Raw genomic sequence first — 18,915 nt, 5'->3', positions numbered from 1 at the left:
CGACCAAAGCAAAAGAAGAAAATAGGATAGAAACTTTACCTTGTAAATGCATCAATTGGCTTTGGTGAAGAAGACAACGACATTGGTAATAGCCGGGAGAGAGATCTGTAGAAGTTTGGTGAATTGGAGAAGAGAGAATGACTATTCGGTCAAACTGCTAATTATGTTGAGAATTGAGCGAATGTAAAGAGTTTTGTCAAAGAAGGTAAACACGTAATTCTTTTCTAATTTTAAGAACCAGAAGGGTTGATTGGAATCAAGAAAGGGCAGGTTTACTCATCAATTCTTTTCTAATTTTACACGTGTCTTCGGTTTTGACCCTTGATTCATAATTAACTAAAGACCAATGCCCTCAAAACATTATTTAAGCAAGGCACTCCAACAATGTAAGCAGAGCAATAAAAGAAATGTAGATAGAGAAACATACATGACAAATTACCTGGTCAAAGGGATCTGACTTTTCAATTGTGGCAAGCTGGAAGCAAGGAGACATGTGCAATGACCTACTTAAGGAAAAATGAACAAATGACCCAATCAAGTTGCAACTCAAGATAGAAATCATAAACTTGGTTTATAAAATGTGGCTAATGACTTCAAGAACTATGCATGTCTTACTAAATAACAAAATTTTAAAATGAAAATCAAAAGTCTCATATGGAATCCATCGGTTCTCTTTTATAGATAGTCGATAAACCCCTTTGCAAAAAAAAAAAGGATGCCGAAAAGGCGAAAAGAGTCAAAGAATTATCAAAGTATTAGTTATATTTAAAGAGAGTAAACTGGTAGGGAATATATATAGGAAGCTCTGAACTTGGACAGAGTTTATCGAATTGCAACCTCTTTGGAACCTTTTTTTTTAAAGAACAAATAGTATACGATTGTTCATTTTACCTTATGGATTTTATGTTATCAAATCAACTAAGTAGTCATATATGAAAAATATATTAAAACTTGGAACTGCAATTTCAGAGTAAGTGCAAATGGAAAAAATCAAATAGATAAACCTTGAAAGATATGAAAGCAAAAAATGATCAAAATGAAAACCATTATATATAGTAACAATTACTGATTATCACATCAAGAAACAAATCAACTCAAATAAAAATAGCAAATTTAAGTCAGTATAAAATACAAAATAGATCTGACTTATTTACAGTTGATATCTTTGAAAGACTAATCTCCGTGCACGAAAATAATCCTGCAAAACATAATTAATAAAAATGAAGAATTAGAGAAACCATATAATGAGAACATTCTCAAATAAATAAATAAATTAACACGGAAATATTAAAGAAAACATTCTTCAATTCCAAGAGAGAGAGAGAGAGAGAGAGAGAAGAAAGAGAACTTTCATGAAATTCAAAAAGAGAAAAAGAGTGCCGAAAGAATTTTTTGTGATAGCCTAGATGGAGGGAGAAAGATTACTAACACCTAGATTTTTTAGAGGAGAATGGGAATTGGCAGTTGGCGTGATAAAGATTAGAAGTGGAATGGAGCAGAAGTGGAATTTTTCTAGGCTTGTGTGAGTGAAGAGAGGAAGAAAATGAAAATAGAGGGGAGTGGTTTGAAAATTGATAAATCATGAATTACAGTTATCATATATCATTACAAAAACTCGAATAAAGCCTATCAATAATAAAAAAAATTGAACAAATTCTTCCTATGAATAGATGGAATTTGTTCTAATGAGAGAACTCAATTTGGAGAGAGAGAGAGAACGATGGCTGATTTTTTTTTAGGAGGAGACTTAAAGTGGAGAATTGAAAGGGCGAAGGAAGTTTGGAAAACCGAAAAGAGTTTTTTTGTTTAATTTCATAATTAATACTCTAATTAATTTCTAATCCACCTCACGCTGTCATTGTGTAACTCGTTCCGAATTTCGATTTATACCCCTTGAAATCGAATCCCAGCCGCGAGTCAGAAAACAGCCTTGTTTTGTTAAGTTAATTATTTCAGAAATAAGAGTATAAAATCCTAGTGGTGCCTACAGGAGCCTGTGGAGGTGTAGATTTACAGACCCTATTGGTTCGAGTTGGAGCTGTGATGAAGTTGAAATAGGTAGAACCGGGTTTGTCCACCGAAGTCTGATTTCATGAAGACATTTCACATCTAAGCTCCTTTTTGCCCAACAAATTTTTTTTTCCTAATACCTCAAAAAACAACTAATCTAATTGCTAAAGAAAATTCACATCTGAGCTCCTCCTCCCGACAAAATATTTTTCATAGGGCAAAACACTCTTTTTATGTTTTTGGGAACTGGGACCAGAGGAATTGTGAATTGGGATGGCAGCACGTGAATAAACTGTATATTTATTTCGAGAACCAAAGATTATTGGCACATGGAGATAAATTGATATCAGGTGGAATCACCCTCGTAGAATCAATCAATAGGGTACGGACTACAGACTCCATCTACAGTACAACTAGAAGGAAGAGGGAAAACACTAAAATCCTTGCATTGTTAGAACCTGTTTATTGAACAGCGTTTCCAGTTCTGAGACCAGCATTTTAAGTTTGGCGTGGAAAAAAAATGTCGTTCTAAACGTTTTTTAAAGGAGTTTTGGGCCATATTTTTGTCTATTGGGCCTCGGGCCATGCATTTATAAAACAAACAAGAGGCCCACTAGACCCAATAATCTTGCCTTCATTCTTCCGAAAACCGTGATGGGGATGTGCGGACTTGGAAAATATCAGTTCACCAACGCCTTTGTAATCATGCATGTCGGTACCATTTTGAGTTTCTGGGCTGTCAATAAGCAGAGATATTCATGAACTTGACTGATATATTCATGAACTTGACGCGTCCAAGTGTACTTGATATGCAAATTAAAGTCTAACAAGTGATTCGATGAGACAACAAATTTTGGAACTATCATTAAGATGACCAAGAATTTAACTAAAAATTTATTAAACCATAATAGTCTCACATATCTAAATCCTGAGACGAGAAAATTTGCAGCTAGCTTGTCGATGATCCCCGTATACATCCAAATGTATCACCTACTTCCCAGCTCAATCCATGGGCAATTCACACTAGCAAAACGATTCTATTTACATTAATTAAATCTTTCATCAAATTCAGTGAAATCACACTCCGATCCTAATTGCATCCCTATAAATACTCACCATTCACTAATACATTTCATCACCCACACACCCTCCTCTAATCACTAGTACCACTAAAAGAGTACTACAAACAGTTAATAAGAAATGGGTTCCAAGAGCCATGCATCAGTAGCTCTTTTCCTTGCACTCAACCTCCTCTTCTTTTCCCTTGTCACTGCAACAAGCTGCTCTTACTGTCATCCTAACCCAAAGCCAAAGCCAACTCCAAGTCCTCCCGAGTCAAAGCCTATCCCAGCACCTAAGCCCACGTTTACGCCACCAACGCCTAAGCCAACATTGCCGGCTCCAACTCCACCAACGCCTCCTACTCCCCCAACGCCTCCAACTCCACCAACACCTCCAACTCCACCAACGCCTCCAACTACTCCAACTCCACCAACACCAGTGCCAAAGCCAACACCTCCTACTCCCACACCTAGCCCACCAGTGCCAAAGCCAACACCTCCTACTCCCACACCTAGCCCACCAGTGCCAAAGCCAACACCTCCTACTCCCACACCTACCATGGGTAGGTGCCCAAGAGATACTCTAAAGCTAGGTGTTTGTGCCAACTTGCTTGGTGGATTGGTTAGTGTTGTAATAGGTACTCCTGCTAAGAGCCCTTGCTGCACTCTCATCCACGGGTTTGCTGACCTTGACGCGGCTCTCTGTTTGTGCACTGCTATCAAAGCCAACATATTGGGTACCAACCTTAATGTCCCAATATCCCTCAGCTTGATTCTCACCGCCTGTGGAAAGGATGTCCCATCTGGTTTCAAATGTGCCTAAGCAATCGTACTTTTAGTTGTATTAAGCCTCTACAATATCGTAGTATTAGTAGAATTTCTGATTTCAAGTTTTGGCATTGATCATCCTGCTTTTCTTCTCAATAAGTTCTCCTTTGTAACATTGAGAAAGGATTGAATAAAAAAAAAATTATGTGCACAATTACCTAAATATATGCTCACACAGTGAACGACGCCAGTGAATGACATTAAAGCATGTTCCAATCAGTTCTTATATAAAGACCAGGCTGATATCTTTCAAAATTGTACACTTACCAATCCACAGACTCCCTTGGAGCATACATGTTCAAATTCAGAGGTTGAAAATCATAAAGAACCACTTTTGAGGGTTTGAAGGATGGCTACCGAGGAAAAGCGCTGCATTTTTTTTGGTGGATTCCCTAAATATATAGGATTATATTCACATTCTCTTTGGTGGACTAAATGTGTAGGAATCCCATTATTTTTATTGGATTAAATATGTAGGAATCACATTCTTTTGGGTGGATTAAATATGTAGGGGCGTACATTTTTGTGTATGTGAATCTTAACTGGCCTTCTTGTGTACTGAAGATGCAGTTCACTAGTTTATTTGATATGGCACTTTTTAAGTTACTATCAGATTTTTTTTCTTAAATGCATTAGACTCTAAACAGGTGTGCAGCACACAATTGGGTATGCAAACACCATTTATATGCAAAGAACTCTAAGCAGGTGTGTGGTTTCAAATTTATTTGTGAGTAAATACCAAGTCTACTACACAAGAGCTTCTAGCTCAATTGGTTGTGTATTAGGAGAGGTTGCAAGTTCGAATCTCACAAAGTGTTGGTTGGGATTTATTTCTTGTGTAATTATGTGATGGGCCTTTGGGCCAAGCGAATCTCACCAAGTGTTGGTTGAGATTTATTTCTTATGTAATTATGTGATGGGCCAAGCGAGCCTTCGGGCTAGAGGCAAAGTGCTGCTACGATGGGTGGACCAAGGAGCAAAAGCAAGTCTTCATAGACAAGGTGGAGGCGGTTGGGTCTACTCAAAATGGCGCATCGGTGAGACCCTTCGGAGTTGATGAGCCTTCTGGCTAGGGTCCTTCAATGTAACTGGTGTTGGTCTACCTTAACTCTCTAAAAGAGTTACTGATCTCATTTAAAACAGGCTTGCCAAAAAAAAAAAAAAAAAAATAAATACGGGTTATTAGGGGACCTGCTATTCCTCGGGTTTTCCTTGTCGTCGTATTTCTGGTCCTATCCTGAATCCATTATATATACTGCGTTCAAGTCTACTATCAATTGTATGCTTTTGTATTCTCATACTAGACAGTAGAAAATCTATACAATTCAGGCTAACTGCTTTCTTGTTATAATATACGGCGTGCAAGTCTACTATCAATTGTATGCTTTTGTATTCTCATACTAGACAGTGGAAAACCTATACAATTCAGGTTAACTGCTTTCTTGTTATAATTGTAGTTGCTATCTAATTTCAGGAATTTTGTTTCACTTCTTTGTATGGACAAGCAAAAATTGTACAAGACATCATAGAAAAAGCATTCAAAACTTTATTGTTTTAATCCAACATGATATTGTAACACAATATCAACTCAAAACAAATCAAAACTTAGTTTCCAGCAAAAACAAATCAACTCTCTCGTATTCTGTTTTGAGATGAGAATAGTGAAACCTAAAACCGGGTTCAATTCATTTGTTGAACTGATTTTAAAACAAAAAGAACAATCTAAAAACAACTTGTTCAATTCTTTCCCGGCCGTTAGATCTAAAGTGATCAAAAGGCTGACAACTTAAGTGACTTTGTATGTCAATTTTATATGTCCCTTGAACGCCTCCCTTTACAATAACTAGTAAACTAGCACGTGGCATTCACCACGTGTGCGGTCAGATTTTCTTTATTTCTTTTCTTTTTTTCGAGCAGCAAAATACAATTTTCAGTCAGCTTTTTGGTCCGGGCAGCACAAAAGTATAAAACTCGGGCAGTGGTAATTTTGCAAATATTTGCAAAACTAATGATAGGTCAGTTGTTTTGGGCAGTGACAAAACATTGTAATTTTTTGCAAAACGGATGGCAATGTGCTAAAATTGAGAAGACTCGTCTGAAATTGACTGGTCAACTGCCCATTTTACCCTTCACTCAAACATGTTATTACGAACCTAACCTCTAACACACAACCGTAATTATCGAAACTTTATAGGGACAGTATCGGGAAAAGCTACTATTCACCGAACCATTCTCTTTAAAGTAGTAAGATATTTAATACTTTTCTTAACAAATAACCGATACTTTAATACAATAATATTTAGTTGAACCAGTGGTTTTGAACCGGGACTGGCCTGTCCCAATCCGATTCTGAAAACCAGGATTAACACGGTTTTTAGAATATATCTATCTAATAAAAAGGGTTGGAATAGGGTTTGCAGGGCCCCATCCGACAGCTAACATTGCATTTCACAAATTATGACATGACACTTTCAAGTGAGCTCAAGTAGTGTAATGGTTAGCTAAAGGTTGCTGGGTGACACTAGACCAGACTTACAAATTAGGTTTAGGCCTATGGAGAAAAATTAGTTGGGTTGATTGTTCATCGTTGGGCTGTAGGCACGGGCAACCCCTAATATTATAACCAACTAGTAGAAGAAAAATGAGAGAGCTTTTCATCAATACTATTCTTGATTAGAAAATTGATTCCTCCATATGAAAATAGAGGACGTCTAGTATGCCTAGGGTGCACCTATACACAGACATGAGAGACATTGATTACAGTACTTTTTGGTGCAATACACTCTCACTCCTGCCTGATGAGTGGCCTAGATTCTCTACCACACTCTCTCTCCTGCGCACACTAGCTTTACTAATGAAAATACTATCAATGTTATACTAAAATAAGAGTGATACATTTGAAAGTTTATGTTATAATTAGGTGTTATGAAAACTTAAAGCCGAAATAAACAAACAAGAAGTCATCGAACTTACAAATACCAATCAATTTTTTCTTTTTTTCGTTTTGGACTAGGTTTCATTGACACTCCGTATCGGACACATATAAGAATTGTCGGGCGCGGCAAAATATCAAAATTCGAGATAAATTACATACAATATGTGTCAGACACAGCCACACGTGGATACGTATCCGACACGAATTTTTCTCAAAATATGGCGTGTCCATATAACCTAGGTTTTGGTGGAACATGGTGAATTAATAATTTCCTAGTTAACACGCCCTCAAGAAATTGATAACGTATGATTCTTATTGAGGCTTGCATATTCAAGTTAACAATCCATATTAATGAACGAGATACTCTTGATCAGAAAAATATATGAAAGAAATGAAAGAGACATCAAAGAATGTTCACAACAATACCTCCACTTTTAGGCCTTGTAAATGGAAGCATCTCAAAATCATCATCAACATCATCAATGAAGTCATCATCATTCGCATCATCCATGTCGTAATTAGTGGATTCTTCACTCTCACTCTCACTCTCACTAACACCTTCTCCGATCCATATGAATCACTACAGTGAAAACAAAACAAAAATAAGACTCTCCTACATATATATAATATAATACAAGAAGCCAAAAATAATTACAATCACACACTACAATTTCATACTACTCGCAACATATACCTTTCATCATCATCTTCATCAAATTGGCAGCTTTATCAAGATAATAACCCACAAGGTGAACGCTTCTTGGACCAATAACAGAGAAAGTCACAACATCCTTCGAGAATTCAAAATTCAACGGAGAAGTGTAAAAACGTTTGATTTTAAACTCTGACGTCACTTCAAGTGTCGTCTAAGTTTAAAATTTTCAAATTGTGACTTTAGAAATAGATGAGAACGTTTATTTTGTTCAGATGTGTGTTCAAGTGTTGCCCGGGCTATTTATCAACTGATAGCGAGATGGGGAATTCCCCACTGTAGGGGGTTTTCTGAGTATCCCATGATCCTCTTCTGTGATTTGTGATTCAGAACCTTTTTCTTGATCGAGAATGGATGAGATGATTTAGTATTCAGGGTTGAATCGCCGGGGCGGCTGCCTACGTATCTCCTTGTTTATTCAGAAGAATCAAACCCTATTTTGCGTAGTTCCTAAGAGCAAATTCCTATGGTTTATATAGGAAGAGCCTTGGGAGTCCTAGGGTTAGGGTTAACCTCACCGTTTGTGAGTTCTCTTCCATCTTTGGACTCTGCCTTCCTATTAGGAATCCTCTTCTTATGGAAGTTTGAATCTGAACCATATCTTATTAGAGGTAGGTTTTCTTGTTGGTCATAATATCCCATCGCATATGAGAAGATTAGATCTAAAAGGTAACTTTTAAAGATATGTTATTCTTATTCCTTCTTTATCATCAAAGATCGCCCTCTCCAGTTTCCTTCTATTCAGGAACTGCCTCTATCAGTTCTTAACGACTTGGAGAACTGGTATATTCAGAGGTGAATCGTCACGTGACTAGCACATGCTTACGACACACTCGTGATAAACACGAGATGACTTATTTCCATAACTAATCCGATGGTTCTCGTCTTATTCCAGATATCCATAGTCCTAGGTCATTTCCCATACACGTGTTATCTAATCAATGACGGGAAATCCCCCTTACAGATGCCCCCTCTCATGCCATCTAGCATGTGGGGGCTTGAAGCAACACTTTTTTTGGGCTCGAGAATCTTTTTCATAAACAGTTGTTGGAATTGCTTACGGACTCACCTAATTAAGCCTATGAAAAGACGGCTCAAGCAGACACGCCGTTTCCCGAAAAAGGTAATGATGGTAGTTCCATCCCGAAAAGGTGCAAGGCTTAGGTTAATCGTAACCGTCCATCCCATCTGTATATAAGGGGCTTGGAGAGAGAATCTTCCTTATCTTTTCTGCTATCTTTCTCTGTATACAAACTTTTTGCTCTCCCGCTAGGGTTTAACTAAAAATTCAAGCTTTCTACTCTTTCTGACTATGACGAACCCAAATTGGTCACTTATCAACTTCGGGGATCTCTTCTCCCTGGAACTGATTAGAGAGAAATTTTGCATCCCTGCCAACATTGGGCTTGAGTGGGGGAGATTATCTGACGAGTTGGCCTACAAGGAGGTTGCGCTTGTCACAATTGGTCAACTCAGGGTTGGTCTCACTCTTCCTCTCCACCCATTGTTGAGGGAGTGTCTGATCCACTTCAATCTTGCCTTGGTCAAGCGGCGCCCATGTTCTACAGAAAGTTCATGTACTCTGCCATACTGGCCGGCAAAGAGACATGGATTTGTCTTGAACAGATGGGTGTTTGGGTATTTTTATGAGGTCCGTCGCATTTGGGACCAGTCTTACTACTATCTCATGACTAGGGACAAGAATGCTCCGATCGTCTTCTTTGAGGGAAAGCATAGTGATGAGGGTTGGGTTGATCACCACATCCGGGTGTTGGGCGATGAGTGGGACCTTCGTCCTTAAGATGCTCATGGTGAACTAGTGGGGATTCCTATTCCCAGAAAACATACTCATGCACCGACCAGTAAGCATACTTTCTCATGAATTTACAAATCCTCCATAAGTGCTTTCAACTGATTTCTCTTGTTATTATCCTTTAGATGACTCTTCCCCATGGAACCAACTTACCGCAACTGATGCGGCTACTGTGGATTTCATCAACAAGATCTCCAAAGATCAGAGGATGCCCTGGGTGGTAGTTCCTGATCCCATCAGCTTCCTTGAGTATTTTAACATGTCTGCTGAAGAACTGCTGGCACTTGCCCCCGAATTTTCTTTGTTTGGGGTTAACACTGTGAACACTAGGCCCACAGTACTCCCTCCTCCTGTAGATCAAGATGCTGGTCTTCTTCCTCCTCCAAGTCAGTCAGGATGAATCTTCTCTTAACAATAGAAGAAAGGGGAATCTTAAAGAGAAGAGTTCTATTGTGACTTCCAGTGATGCTGCCACATCGGGTACAATTTAGGAGGCTGATGTCAGTGATGATTGTATAATCACTAGTGGGAGGGGCCCTGAACTGCCGCACGAATTTTTGGAAGCTAGCAATTTTAAGAGGGAAGTATGCGCGTCCAACCGCTCAAAGTCCAAGAGAACTGATTCTTCTCTTACTCTTGGTGCTGCACCCTCAAGTAAGAGAACCAAATTTCGTCTTTTATCTATGGATGAAGAAACTCTTTTCAAAGCTCCTGTGAATGTTCCAAGTTCTGGTAAGTTTTATGAGGAAGTTACCGCACCACTTCCAGTTCCAGACCCTCTCTTAGGTTCTGAACAGCCTGGTGGCCATGTACCATTGACTATTAATCCTTCCCTCCCTGTTGACCGAAGAGGAAAAGGCGTCATTGAGATGGCCGCCGCAACTGTTGCTCTCCTTCCTCCTCGAGCTGATAGGAGGAGGAGGGCAGATGATATGCCCTTCTCGCCAGAATCCCCAGACTCTCTTGAAAGGGAGATGATCGTGGAGATAAGGCGTTGGGGCCGACCTGATGAGCTTCCCGTTACCAATAAACACTCAGTTAATGATGTAGACATTGCGTTTAGAGTTCTGGAAGCTGCGCGACTTCCTGTTGATAGAGCTGAAGCCAGTATGGCTGGTAGTCTGGATCTGTCATATCACAGATCTGCCATTTATCTTGCCAAGGTAAAACTTCCTTCTCTGTACAATGTTATGTTTTTTTCATTGTGTTGCTTACACACCCTATATTCTTTTTCAGTTAGTGAATAACTTCTTGGCCATGAAAGAACCAATCTTTGCAACCTCAGCCAGTATAGCTGCCGATGACATGGCCACTGGCGAGCTGAACTGGGCAAGAGAGGCTGCTGAGAAAAGGGCTGAGGAACTGCAAACCCATGCAGACCAACTTTTGGCCAGAGAGAAGAAATCAGATGCTGGTTTTAGGAACATGAGAGAGACGATTGCCAATCTCTAAAACTATCTAGACAAGGCCCAAAAGGGAGCTGCCGAGGTTGCTTCTTGTAAAGTGAAATTCTTGGAACTGCGTTCCCAATTCACCATACTGCAAGCAAAGCATGACCAAGTCCAGGGGAGTTTCACTGTAGGAATACCGAGATGAGAACCCTTGGCCAAGCCATTACTCATGCAAATGAAGTCATGACAGGCTATGAGAGGGCTCTCAAAGAGAAGCGTTTGCATTCTGAAAAGAAGGCTGGTGATCTCTTGGTGGAGACCTCTGAGTTATATTCCAAGGTGGTGCAGGAGGTAAAGAAGAGGTTAGCTAAAAATGCTATTTGTTTTGCTCTAAGAGTACTTGATGTTTCTGAAGACTTCTTCAATGCAGCCAAACAAGTTAAGTTTGAGGAGGCTATTGAGGTTACTGGGTATGTTTCTCAGGTGGATGATCAGGGGCGAGTGACCAACCCTTTCATCTTATTTCCTGACCTGAATACCAGTATCTTAGTGATTTAGAATGAACTTATGCCTGATGCTTCCTTATCTTCTGAAGAAGACACCGATGATGACATGTCTTCCTTTTTTTGGTCGTGCCCATTTTGTGTGAATGTTCTCGTTTCAGCCTTCACCGCCCCACCAATTCAATCAAGACGCTTAGTTCCCCGAGAGTGGCCCAGGAACTCTTAATGCTGGTGCAGTAGCAAGTACTGATGCTGAACCGAAATTCGATTCTGCCCCTGCTCAACAGGCTAAGTAAAGACTTAGCTATTCAATTCATTATTTAGAAACCATTTATTTTGAAACAATATTTCTATGGGTCTGTAATATTGAGCTATGTTGCTTACATACTATTTACTTACTGAGCTCTGCAACTCTTCTAGTTTATGCATGCATTTAAAACATTAAATGTTATTTAGCATATTATGACATTAACTACTATGCATATTCCACCCCTGATGCCCCCAAAGTTCATTTGGAACAACAATAGGTGACCCTAATAGGCTAAACAGGTTAAATTGATGTGTAACCAGAATCTGATCAGGATATCATGGGAGCCATCCAAGTTTAACCATAAATGAAAGTTCGATCGTAATAGAGAAAGAAGCGTCACAGAGGAGCCATATGTCTATGCGAAGGTAACTTGGTGCCTTGAGCACATCACTGTGTTTAATAACGATAGGCCCAATTTATTTAAAAAATAAATAGGTTATCGCTAGAATAATAGTGGGGGAGTCTTCCTTAGCGCAATCATGCCGATATAATTCTAGGCTAATGATTGTGTGCTAGGATCTGGATCCAACCCAAATCTTCCCAGCAACCCCCCATTAGTGATGTTATGAGAATGCAAGGAACTGACATACAATTTGGGATCTCAAGAACACTATCTCTGGTTTCAAGTCAAGCTGGCATACATTTTACTGAACAGTTAGTGTGGTTAGATTCCCTAAAGGCTTAACCCATCGAGGATAATCTCAGTTTTAAAGAATTGGCGTACAGTTCATGCTGCATGGGGACGAGAAAGGAACTGCCATACAGTTTGGCATCCCTGAACTCAGTATCTCTGGTTCCAAAGCAAATTGGCATACAACATTCTTGAACAGATAGTGAGAAGCTAATTCCCTAAAGGCTTAGTCCATTGTGGATAATAAATAAAGAGCTGACGCAAGGAAGATATTTAATTGCAAGGTTATGAACTTTATTGATAACTGGAGAGAATAAATAATGCATAAAGAACCATGAAATAACAATTTACTGATAGTAGTTGCGGAGGTGCTCTGCGTTCCATGGTTTGACCAGAACGTCCCCTTCAACAGTACATAAGTAGTAAAAACCAATTTGGCCGACCTTGTCGATGATGTAGGGTCCTTCCCAGTTGGGCCCAAGCTTGCCGTTATGCTCTGGGATCTCACGCATAACCAGGTCGCCAGATTTGAAAGCTTGAATTAGGACTCTCTTGTCGTATGATCTTTTCAGAATCTGCTAGTTAGCAGCTAGGCGCAATGCAGCTCTCTCTCATTTTTCATCTAGGAGATCCATTTCTCTGCATAACAATTCCTCATTATCTAGTGTGTGCACAACATCCGACTTCTGAGTGGGGGCTACCAGTTCGGGAGGTATGACAACTTCAGTTTCGTAGATCAGTGAAAATAGAGACTCACCAATCGATCGTCTAGGTGTAGTTCGGTACGCCCATAGGACTTTAGGTAGTTCCTCGACCCACAAACCCTTTACATCATCTAGTTTGCACTTTATGTTATCCAAAATAACCCTATTGGAGGCCTCAGCCTGGCCATTGCCTTGTGGATACCTTGGGCTTGAGAAAAGATGGGTGATGAGCAACTTTTCACAGAGTTCGGCCACCGATCCGCCAGCGAACTGTTGTCCATTATCTGAGATGATGACCTTGGGTATGCCAAACAAACAGACAATGTTGTTCCAAATGAACTTTCTGACGTCCAGTTCTTGAATGAAGACAAGGGGAACTACCTCTATCCACTTGGTGAAGTAATCCGTCACGGCAAATAAGAATTTGACATTGTCAGGGGCGGGTGGCAAGGGGTCCTACAATGTTAGTTCCTCACTGCGTAAATGGCCAAGGGCTGGCCAATGGATGCAGCTCTATCGCGGGAGCATGGATAAATGGAGCATGTCGCTGGCACTTTTCACATTTACGGACAAAAACTTGTGTATCCTTTTGTATGTAGGGGCAAAAGTACCCTTGGCTTAGGATCTTGAGAGCGAGTGTTCTACCCCCAGTGTGGTTACCACAAATTCCTTTGTGAACCTATCGCATCACCTGTTCAGTGAGGTCTGGGGAGAGACATCATAGGTGAGGTCCCAAGAATGACTTATTGTAAAGATCATCCCTAATGAGGGTGAATCTTAGTACCTTTGCAAGCAGGTGTCTAGCCATGTTCCTATCCTCTGGAAGTGTCTCGTCCTTGAGGTAAGACTTGTATGGATCCATCTAGCTTGGTGTGGTGACTGGAATAACACAAACTGTTGTAACAGTGGGTGCATGGATGCATGCTAGGTTTGTCTTGGAACTCTATAGGGATGGAGCGAGACTCGTTGTTGCCCAACATTGAGGCAATATATGCCAGTGCATCTGCGTGTCGATTTTCTGATCGAGGCAACTGATAAAATTGAATATTCTCAAACTTACTCTGGAGACCCCTTACTAGTTCCAGGTATTTAGCCATTCGTTCATCTCTGGCCTCGTAACCTCCATCAACTTGAAACACAATCAGCTGTGAGTCACTAAAAACTGTGAGGTGTGTTAAACCCAGGTCTAGAGCCATTGTGAGGCCAGCAAGAGTCGCCTCATACTCTGCTTCATTGTTAGAGGCATTCCAACCTAACCGAATGGATTTCTCCAGTCGCATGTTGTCATGAGTAACTAACACAGCTCCAACTCCTGCACCTCTGTCATTTAAAGATCCATCCACAAATAGTCGCCACCCGGAGCGTGGCTCCCAAAATTCTGGATGCATACTTGGGGATTCTGGTAGGATACCATCATCTGAACTGAGGATTGTTGAGTCGTACCCAGTGTAGGTCATTGGGAAATCTCCCAAGAATTCTGCTAGTGCCTGGCCCTTCTCTGAGATTCGTGGGACGTAGGTTATATCATACTCTGATAGTTGCATGGACCACTCAGCTAACCTTCCTGATTTGTTCGGTCGTTCCAGAACTGATCGTAACTGGTATTTTGAGATTACTCTGATTGTGTGGGATTGGAAATATGGTCGTAATTTCTCTGCCGCAAAAACGGGGCTAAAGCGACTCGTTCGAGTTTAGGGTACCTTGTTTCTGCTGGTAGGAGCGTTCAACTCAAGAAATATACAAGCTTTTCAACCTTCTTTTTGTCCACACGTATTAGTATAGAACTGATACCATAGTCAGATGAAGAGAGATAAAGGCCTAAAACTTCTCCCTCAACTGGTTTGGAAAGTATCGGTGGTGACCCCAGGTACGTTTTGAGCTAATCGAATGCTTTTTGGCAGTCTTCTGTCCATGCAAATGAGGTATTTTTTTGTAGTAATTGGAACAAAGGTATGCATTTATTTGAACTCTTGGAAATGAACTTGTTCAGAGTTGCTAACCTGCCTGTGACTTTTTGAACCTTTTTCATGTTTTTAGGTGAAGGCATTTCTATAAGCCCCCAGATCTGATCTGGGTTTGCCTCGATTCCTCGCTTAGTTACCAGATACCCTAAAAACTTCCCTGATGAGACAACAAAAGCGTATTTTGCTGGGTTGAGTTTCATGTGATACTTTCGCAGAATATCAAAAACACGTTTTAAGTGGGAGAGGTGATCTCCACGTCTCAGGATTTTGATCAAGAGATCATCTACATACACTTCCACAATATCGCCTATCAATCCCTCGAACATCTTGTTTACCAAACGTTGGTACATGGCACCCGCATTTCTCAGTTCAAACGACATGACCTGATAATAGTACAAGCCATCCTCGGTTGTGAAACTAGCATGCTTGTGGTCTTCCTTATGCAATGGGATCTGGTTGTAGCCAGATGAACCATCTGTGAAGGATAACAATTCATGTTCAGCCGTTGCATCCACCAACATGTCAATTCGTGGCAGAGGGTAACTGTCTTTTGGACACACGCGGTTCAAATCCGTAAAGTCGATACATATTCTCCATGACCCATTTTTCTTACATACTAGGACAATGTTAGAAATCTAGGTGGGGAAATCTCCCTAACAAAATTAATTGCTTTACACTTTTCAACTTCGGCTTTCACTGCTTTGGATCTGTCAGCACCTATTTTTCTTGGTTTCTGTTTGACTACTACTGTGTCACTACAGACATTTAGCTGGTGGCATGCCACATGGGGGTAAATTCCTAGTATTTCTTTGAATGACCAAGAAAATACGTCCTTGTGTTCTCGAAGAAAATGTATTAGAGCCTGGTGCTCTTCAGAACTCAACAAGGTGCCAATGAAAGTGGTTTTGGGTGAGCTTCCTCCCATAATTTCCACTTCTTCTAACGACTTCAATGAGGGGGATCCCCCTCTTGGGACCAGGTCCGGGAGAGGGGGATCCATCTATAATTGCTATTTGGCGGGTTGCCCCACCTCCATTGGTTCGAAAGGGAGTAGGGACTGCTTTGTCGTCAGAGCGTAGCAAGTTTTGGTAGCCACCTGATCTCTTTGGATTGTCTCAATTTTCCCATTATGAGGGAATTTTAGACATTGGTGATAGGTGATAGGAACAGCGTGGAGTCTATACAGCCAGGTCCTGCCCAGGATCATATGATAAGGTGTGTTAGCTTTTACCACAACAAAATTTATGATGAGGGATACCGGACCGGTAGCTACGGGTAGCTAGACCTCCCTAACTATTAGGGCTTTGTCTCCGCTGAATCCATATAGGTTGGAGTTGGTGGCGACCATCTCTGAGTTAGGAATCTGTAGGTTTTTGAATGCGTCATAGTGTAACACATCTGCTGAACTTCCTGGATCAACCAATATGAGATGCAAATCTCAGTCTCCAAAAGGAAGTGTAAGAACCAGAGCGTCCTCATAAGGACTCTAGATACTGAGACAGTCTGCTTTAGTGAACAAAATGAGTGGATCTTTGTGGGGTAACGCATTGACTTGAGCGCAATGTGTAGTTAATTCACTGTTCATGATCCTCATTTGCTTGGCAACTCGCATTTGGTATTGTGCGCTTTGTTCTGTAACCTGTCCACTTCGCTTGCTTGCTTTTCCTGAAATCATGTTTATCTGGACACGACCATTGAGTGGTCCAGTATTTGGGGGATCCTGAATTGACGTCTTCGATCTCCTCGAGGGTTATCTTTGCGCATTCGGCCTTTCGTGTGCTACAAATTGCTTCAAGTACCCCCTCTCAATCAGATAATGTAGTTCATTTTTCAGGGTTCTACGCATGACGGGGCCCCCGCATCGCGGACCTTTACTCTTGTGGAACTTGTAGTAAGTCCGCTGGTCTCTAGTACCCAAGGAGCCTAGCTTGAGAGGAGCTGGCTATTTGAGGTAGCTCTGGTTTTTGATCGAGTCCAGGACCTCGTTTGGCTTTTTGTTCATAGGAGCGAAGTTTCTGTCCATCGAGGGAAGATGTCACACCCCGATTTTCGACAAAATCGGAAAAACAATATTTGCTCCCGACTTTTCGACTTTTGAGGTGTGAAACCATTCCTAACTTTTTCTCATAACACACACCACCGTTTTAAATTCAAAACATTGTAAACCAATAATAATTTTTTATTAAAATAAAAATTCTTATTACAATAATTCACATCTATGAGTAAATTACAAACTTCATTCAATAATTCTTCACTGAACGCAAACCACCATCCACACAGCAAGTAACTTTCCTCAACATCAATCCCATAGAGACTTATCGACTACGTTAATATATAGGAACGCATCCGATAAGCAAACATGCAAATTGGATCAGCATTATAAAAATGCTGGTGTAAGTAGTCTAAAAACATATACCCGCATATATATAGTCCATACGACATTTAGTTCCTCAACTGAGGGGCTTTAACTCCCACTAATAAAAATCATATCGATATGTACATACAACATGTAAGGCAGTTAGTTCCTCCACTGAGGCGCCTTAACTTCCCACTAACCACACAACAAACCATACACATAATAAATAAGGCATGTAGTTCCTCCATTGAGGCGCCTTAGCTTCCCAACAATAATACAAAGGCATTTAGTTCCTCCACCGAGACGCCTTAGGTTCTAACTAAACTAATAACCAGCAAAGCATATTCTATACTTACCGCATTGCATGCTCAATTACAGAGTGGGTCGTCTCTACACAAGTAATTAGTTTGACCCACCCTTCTACAAAACCATATACAATCATATATTTAAAGATATATCATTAACCAACATATTACCATAATTATATTATTTGAGGCTTTCTTTGCGTGCATGTCCCTAGAATCACGTCGTATCTATGTCTTACCTAGTTTCCCTGGCTACCACAATCGCTATCCAACGCCGAACATGTACATCCACATGCCTCCCCTCACATAGTGGACCACTCCGTGCGCAATTACCCTGAGTGGGATGCCGCACACCAGGTAACCCTCACACGGACTCCATTACGTGAGTAATGCAACTATTCGGCATAAAATATCGCTGCGTCTCGTTCTGAATTTGTGAACAAGATAATCAAGCCACTATTCGGCTATGCCAGAAGGGCCAATCAAATTACTTACGCCAGAAGGGCCATTCAGATTTACTGAAACGCCAGAAGAGCCATTCAGATTTACCGAAACGCTAGAAGGGCCAATCAAATTACTTACGCCAAAAGGGCCATTCACATGAGTTGTGGTAGCTAGGTTCTAGGATTTTCGTTACGTAATTTATTTGAGTATCATACGTTCATGTCTCAAAATAATTCATGTTCTATCTCATGCCAATATACTTAATTGTACTGAAGCTCAATGTTTCTCGTTATAATAAAGGGTAATCCACATTATCACGTGCCAATACTATTCATTGCACGATATCCAAGCATCTTTATATCAAATCTCAAAACTTATTATTTCATGTGCCAATCATATATTGCACTACACCATATGGAATATCTCAAGCCTTCATAAATGCTACAACTCATTTAAGTAGCAACTCATAATAGTTATCAATCATATAATGTATTCGTTCAATATATTTATGTGAACTCAATTACCTATCAAAGACACACATTATTTCCGTTTGTGCACAATATAAATAGTAAATAAATAATCAAAATATATGTCCATTCTACCAATGTCAAAATGAAACGACTTTAAAAAGAAAGAACAACTCAAGTCCAAATATCATGCATAATTATTCGAGTTCAAATCACAAGTCAAGTCAAACTGATCAACCGTCAAAAGCCTAATACTAAAGTCCATGAATCTAAGTCCGTATGTAGTTTAATTCTCATAAAAATGTATATATCTAAGTCTTATAAGAATTTCCCTCTTGTTACGTGCCAATATTTATATGTTTTACACACTACTCACGTCAAATCTTAATTAGATAATGACAAACAAGGTTATACAATTTTTGACAACATTTTATTATTACATTTGTCCATAAAATTAAATATGTGAAAATCTAGAAAAAGT

General features: G+C 40.1%; 1 protein-coding gene across 1 annotated transcript; it reads left to right on the top strand.

Moving 5' to 3' along the window:
- Nucleotides 1-3,134: 3,134 nt before the first annotated feature.
- Nucleotides 3,135-4,062, top strand: LOC147514069 (uncharacterized). Its single transcript, XM_086597474.1, has one exon. The coding sequence runs from the start codon at nt 3,211-3,213 to the stop codon at nt 3,892-3,894; it is 684 nt and encodes a 227-aa protein (XP_086453600.1). The 5' UTR covers nt 3,135-3,210; the 3' UTR covers nt 3,895-4,062.
- Nucleotides 4,063-18,915: the final 14,853 nt, after the last annotated feature.

The sequence above is a fragment of the Coptis chinensis genome, chromosome 3 (genome assembly GCF_015680905.1).
Source record: "Coptis chinensis isolate HL-2020 chromosome 3, ASM1568090v1, whole genome shotgun sequence".
NCBI classification, from domain to species: Eukaryota; Viridiplantae; Streptophyta; class Magnoliopsida; order Ranunculales; family Ranunculaceae; genus Coptis; species Coptis chinensis.
The sequence above is the reverse complement of the archived record's forward strand: the minus strand, read 5'-3'. Positions and strand labels throughout refer to the sequence as shown.

Excerpts from the sequence above, each read along its gene's own strand:
- LOC147514069 (XM_086597474.1), top strand. The coding sequence starts at position 3,211 with ATGGGTTCCAAGAGCCATGCATCAGTAGCTCTTTTCCTTGCACTCAAC.